Here is a 6,230-nt window from a genome sequence, read left to right as displayed (position 1 = left end):
CCATCTAGGTTAGGAAATCCACCAAGGTTGCATGCTGCAGTAAACCGTGGTTCTTGAGGCACAGTTGTGTGAACGTGATGTCTTTGTTAAGCTGTGAGCTGCAGCTACAGGAAGCATGGTTTAGTAGACGGAGCACTGGCCTGGGTGTCAGGAGACTCAAGATGTGGTCACCGGCTTTGTGACCTTAGGGGCATGGGTTCACTGCTGTGCATCTCTGGTGCCCCTTCCCCCCTTGGTCCATTTAGCATGTGAAGCCCAAATCCTCCTCGGTATTGAAATCAATGGGAATTAAGCACCATAATGCTTTTGCAATCTGGGCCTAAACTCTTTTGGAGAAAGGATGGCTGTGTAGTGCTAATGATGGGCCCTGATCACAGCTGAAGTCTGCAGATGCTGCTGTGGTGCTAATAATAATGCACGAGTGTCACGGTTTAGTGGAAATAATGTACCTGAGGCACTGATCTGGAACCTGGTTAGACCAGCCTCAGGGCTGCAGTGAAGTGCCCCTAAGGGCGGTTGTGGCAGCTGGAAAGTGCCAGAATGCACTTTAACAGCCTGGCTGTGCTGCCAAGCCCGACCCACAGCACCTCACCCCGGGAAGTCCCCACACTGATTTTAAAAGTGCTTAGCCCAGCTACAGCTTTCACAGGGCAGAAGATCTGCCTCCACAGCTCTATATGGAGCTAACAGCATCTCTAGTGTACTTTACATTCACATGTTAGCCACCATACAGGACTCTAGCCTTGCTCCTGCAAAGACTTATGCCTGTGCTTATCCTTATGCACTGTGCATACAATCCCTTTTAAGTCAATGGGGCTACACATGCTGTGTAAAGCTAAGCAGGTATGTAAATTTTGACAGAAGTGGGACTCATGTGCACATCATGTTTGGAAAGCCTTCCACAGCAACATCACGGTGCACCTTCAGGAACATGTCTCCACTTCACAGCATGATACACACATCTCCCATACCCGCAGCTCGCACCTTGAGCGCTCTGTGTGAACAGCAACCCAAGTCCTGATGTTTCTAAATTCACCATTGTTAGCAGGGCCAATGTTCAGAGGAGCCATGCAACCGTAGATCTCCGTGCCCTCAGCTGCTGTTGTAGGTCTGGTGTAAGTCAGGACTATTATTTTTTCCTTAGTTATTTATATTAGTCATGACTAGAGAACCCCCTGCACAAGGTGCTGTACTAACGCATAGTGAGGGACAGGCCCTCCTCTGAAGAATTTACAGTCTCACTAGACTAGACAAGACAGACAATGGTGTTATCTACATTTTACATATGAGGACTTGAGGTGCAGAGTGATTAACTATTTGCTCAGCTTGCACAGGGAGTTTTTAACAGTCTTGCAAATTGAACTCAAGATGTCCTGAATCCCAGTCCCGTGATTATTCACAAGATTATTTTCCTCTGAGGCAGTGTAGCCTGGTGGCTAGTGCATTGCACTAGGACTCAGGAGACCTGAATTCTATCCCTGGTGCTGCCACTGGTTGACCTTGAACAAGTCATTTCCCTTCCCTGTGCCTCTTTCCCCATCTGTAAAATGGGAATAATGATACTGACCTCCTTTGTAAAGAGGTTTGAGAGCCATGGATGAAAACACACTGAATTATTAAGAGAAAGAACAAAAGAGTTCCGTCAAATTCATTGTATAAATAATTTATTTCAGTTCACAGCATCGTGTTTGCATCTTTTTTTAGAAAAAAAAAAAGAAAAGAAAAGATGGAAAGAACAGAGGATGGATGACAAGATAAAATGAAAAGTTATACTAGGTACCATGGCATTTTTCTTGAGTTACAGGTACACTGTGAAGACAAAGTCTGAAAAGTCTGCTGAAAACAAAAAAACAAAAACAATTTTTTTCCAAAAATTTTTTTTTGAGAAGACACACAACCTGGAGTAAGTCCAACTGTGATTTCAGAACAGCAGACCAAGTAAAGCTTTTCTGTAATCACTGTTTCAGAGGACTAATTATCTGGTCAGTTGCAGATGGCAACACAGCTCAATTCTGCCATAGCGCAGAGGAACAGTCATTACAGTCCTGAAACACTATAGAAATACCAATGATCCCGTTAACTACTAATTGGAGAAGTATTTTAGCTTACGGCAAAAATGTACAACTAGTGACCATAACCCTGGATCCATCTGGCCCCTAGCCAGCACAGTAGCTAAACACATACATAAAGTTAAGCACATGCTTCAGTGCTTTTGCTGGATAGGGATCAAATTAGGCAATGCTTAAATAATTTGCTTAATTAGGGCCAGTTTAACTGACTGTCCAGTAAGGAGCCAATCTTGCAACTACATGTCCTATTTCCACAAACAGTCCCATTTAAGTTAGTGGAACTATTTGCCTCAGCAAAGTCTGCAGGATCCAGAGTCAAGTCTTGGGGGCGAGGAAGACCCTGTAATATGTATTCATTTTTAAAGCATGACAGGTTCTGACCAGAATCTTTTTATTTAACCCCTAAACACTTAACATTCAAAACAAAGGTTGGAGCATTTGGCTTCTGCAGTGTCACAAAATAAATAGATTCTCTCTCTCAATAGTGTGGAACTACCAAATGTCAAAGTGCTTCAGAAAGTGTTTTATATGAAGGCAAAGAAAAAAAAATTCCAATCAAACTGTACGGACCCTCCTGAAATGATGGGACCAGCCCACTTCTTAGATTATGAAGCAGTCACTACCCCTGTAACCTGGAATCTTGCAGGCATATAAATACCATTTGGTTTCAGTATTGGATTTCTACAAAATGCTATTGGGAAAGTAGTGAGTTCATGACTGAAAAGGAGAATCAGCTGCCTGAAATTCACCCAGGTTTTTTCTTTGTTTGGGAAATGCACTCAAGCAGAAAGCCAAATACTTCCCTCACCGGAAATTCTCACATGATCATGTTAAGACCAGTGAACCACAGGTGTGGGACATTGGTATGCCCAAAACTGCTTGCTGGTGATTTCCAAACTCTCTTCTTGTTATGAAATTCTGGGAGTCAGAATTTTCTCATTGTGAGGTGGGTTTTCATGAGAGACACACTGACAGCATATGTATATTTAGGGTCCAATCCTGTGTTCAGTGAAGTTAATGTCAAAACACCAATTGATGGGGAAGGGCCAGCCCTCCAGGATCTTGCTAAAACACTGGGCTTGATCCTGCACTGATGAAGTGATTGGAAACAAGTCTGATCCTGTTGTACATTTACTGCACTAGTACCCTCTCCCCCCTGCACGCTTTGCAGCTAGCACTCTCAGCCCTGAATTTGTTTAAAACCTTTGGTTGTATCAAAAAGTTCTTAAAACTGCTTCCCACTCAATAGGTGCTCTGCACTCGAATATCCCTTTGCATTAAAGATTTTGCAAACTCTTGCCATTTTGGGTGGTACAAGATTAGCTTAGCTACCTAATGTTTGTATTCTGTTGATTAAAGTACTGGCTTGATTCACAGTCCATGGTTATACCAGAATTTTAATTAGCAACTCTTGTGCTTTTCCATTTGCTTTTATATCCATGCAGCTGAGGTGAACTGTTGGGGCTTATCATCCAGCAGTGTCATAAGATTTTTTTTTTTTTAAATGGAGTGCACAAATTGAATCAGCCAGATCGAACCAAATTAAGATAATCCAAACATGTCTCCACCTGTAGACTACAGCAATAAAAGGCAAAACCTACTGCTTACCATTGCTACAGGAAACAAACAGTCTGTTTAAAAAAAAAAAAAAAACAGAACAAAAAAAAAGTTTGAAAATGAAAAGATGCTTGAGAACCCTTCATGGCAAAATTCACAGAGAACCCCTTTCAGCAAACAGCTTAAAACTCAGCACCAGTCAACAGCTGGTCACAAGCCATCTAGCTGGCTATATAGCTTTAAATCCCCTGTGGATCAATACATTTCTGTCCTTGGATAGACTTTGTTTTTAAAATAGGATGGGCACCCTCAGTTGAAACAATTGGGCATTCCCTTCAAGCACACGCAGCTACTGCAAGCAGTAGTGTATCATTCATTCATTCATTCATTCCAGGGCTTCATAGATTTTGTTGGTCTGATTTGTTGCGTGTGATAATGACCCACATATGGGCTGAATCCAGAGGGGGAAGGGAAGGGGAGGTCTGGTGCAACCTGAAAAGCAGTTCTCCCAGGAGGCTCACTTTACCTATCCACCATTCAGCAAGATGTATTGGCCTGTGATTTCCTACCAGAGTTTTCCAACCACAAACAGATGCCTCAGCATCCAGTGCTTCCTGAAGCAGTATTCCCCCCGCCCCCACAACACACACTTTTTTGTGTTGTTTTTAAGGATCCAGAGACAGGAGCAAATTCAAGTTCAGTTTCACAGGGGCCAGCCCTGTTGCATCAAACTCCACCGCAAATAGTCCGATTTAAAAGGAAAGGCAGTTCCCTCCCAAGTTCAGATGCGAATGGGTCTGATCGTCCTTGGGGGGTAAACAGCAGCCGCTTCATCCAGACGCCAGCCTCACCCACCTCCTAATCCTGCCAGCAAGTTACAAGCAGTGGCGCCCCCATGAAAGGCGCTGGGGGGCCGAGCGCCTGTCTAGACACGGGCACCGAGGGGGGCCGGCCCGGCAGCCTTTCAGGCTAGCGGGGTTTGGGCCCGGCCGTTATCGTTTCTTCCTTTGCTTGAGCGACTTCCTGCGCTTGAGGATCATCTCGTAGAGCTTGTCCATGCCCTCGGTCAGCCCCTCGCCGATGATGGCGCAGGCGGGCTGGACGTGGTAGGTGGTGGAGGGGGCGAGCTCATGCAGCGCCAGCTGCTTCTCCAGCTCGGCCACGGGCAGGGACTTGGGCAGGTCCTGCTTGTTGGCGATGACCAGCAAGGGGGTGCCCTGGTTCTCGGCGAACTTGGTCACCTTGTGCAGCTCGGTCTTGGCCTCCTCCAGCCGGTCCACGTCCACCGAGTCCACCACGTAGATGATGCCGTCGGTGCAGCGGCTGTAGGACTTCCAGAGCGGCCGCAGCTTCTCCTGGCCGCCCACGTCCCAGAAGTGGCAGCTGATGCCCTTGGCCGTGCCGTTGCTCAGCCGGATCTTCTCGGTGTTGAAGCCGATGGTGGGCACCGTGTTGACGAACTCGTTGAACTTGAGCCGGTAGAGGACGGTGGTCTTGCCGGCCGAGTCCAAGCCCAGCATGACGATGTGCAGGGACTGGAAAGCGGAGATGTTGGAGGAGATGTTCCCCATGGCCCCCCCCCACACCACCTCCGCCGCAGCTGGAACCTGGCCAAGCCACGGGAGGGGTTTCAAATCGGGGGCTTCTTTACAGCGCGCCCATCCCCGTCGCGTCGGGGCGCTGCAGCAATCCCCCAGGGCGGCGCGGCGTCCCCGCCGGGGGAAGCCAAGGGGCCGGGGCTGCAATCAGCGCAGCCAGGGCGTGATCAGCCCGGGGTCCGCGCTAGGAGCCTGCGGGGCCATCAAACACTCAGCAGCCGCCTCTGGGCTGGCTCCGGCCGGGCTCCCTCCTTCCCGTGGGGGCGGCCGGGAGACACGCAGCCCCCAGCCCCGGATCAAGTCCTCCGAGCGGCGCCCGCCCCGCTCATTCCGGGGCTCCCGGTCCCTGGCCAGGCGCGCTGCCCCGAGAGCCGCTCCGCTCGCTCCGGCTCCCCCCTCGGCTCTGAGCGAGAAAAGCAGCCGCAGTTCAATCCATCAAACCCCGCCCCGCGGCACCCCCCGGCGCCGGCGAGGGAGGCGCCTTAAAAGGGCAACGACACACCCCCTCCGCCCCCGCCACCTCCATCGCCCCCCCCGGGCGTGAATGTCCGGGGCCCGCCTCCCCGCCCGAGCGCCCTGGGGCTGGATCGGCGCGACCGGCCCCCCTGAGCGGAGCAACTGAGCCAGGGCTGGTCTTGTGCCGAGCCTGGCGCTGCCCTGGAAATGCTGCCCCCCCCCCCCGCCATTCACAGCGCGCCGGCCGGAGTGCCCCGCTGTACGGCCAGCTACTCCCCCAGGGACCCTGCTGATGAAGTCCGACCTCCTGCATAGCACTGGCTGGAAAATCGCCCTCATAACTGCTCAGTCAGTGCCACCGGCGCTCAGACCGTCTGTCCTAGGGACAACAGTCCAGCCCTCGCCGCTGTGAGCAGAGAGGCCGGTCCCCTGCTCAACTTCCTTTCTTTGATCCGTCTTAACCGTGTGTGGTTGAGCATGGCTGGGGCTGGTTATCGCGTGTGCTGGTGCTTTATAATGTAATAGCACAGGCGAGGCAGTCCTGTTACAG

General features: G+C 50.0%; 1 protein-coding gene across 1 annotated transcript; it reads right to left on the bottom strand.

Moving 5' to 3' along the window:
* Positions 1 to 1,647: 1,647 nt before the first annotated feature.
* ARL4C (ADP ribosylation factor like GTPase 4C) lies at positions 1,648 to 5,608 on the bottom strand. Its single transcript, XM_030580798.1, has one exon. The coding sequence runs from the start codon at positions 5,195 to 5,197 to the stop codon at positions 4,619 to 4,621; it is 579 nt and encodes a 192-aa protein (XP_030436658.1). The 5' UTR covers positions 5,198 to 5,608; the 3' UTR covers positions 1,648 to 4,618.
* Between the last annotated feature and the right edge of the window lie 622 nt (positions 5,609 to 6,230).

Source organism: Gopherus evgoodei, chromosome 11 (assembly GCF_007399415.2).
Source record: "Gopherus evgoodei ecotype Sinaloan lineage chromosome 11, rGopEvg1_v1.p, whole genome shotgun sequence".
In the NCBI taxonomy this organism is placed as follows: domain Eukaryota; kingdom Metazoa; phylum Chordata; order Testudines; family Testudinidae; genus Gopherus; species Gopherus evgoodei.
The sequence above is the reverse complement of the archived record's forward strand: the minus strand, read 5'-3'. Positions and strand labels throughout refer to the sequence as shown.

Coding starts and splice junctions, on each gene's coding strand:
- ARL4C (XM_030580798.1), bottom strand. CDS start 5,197: ATGGGGAACATCTCCTCCAACATCTCCGCTTTCCAGTCCCTGCACATC.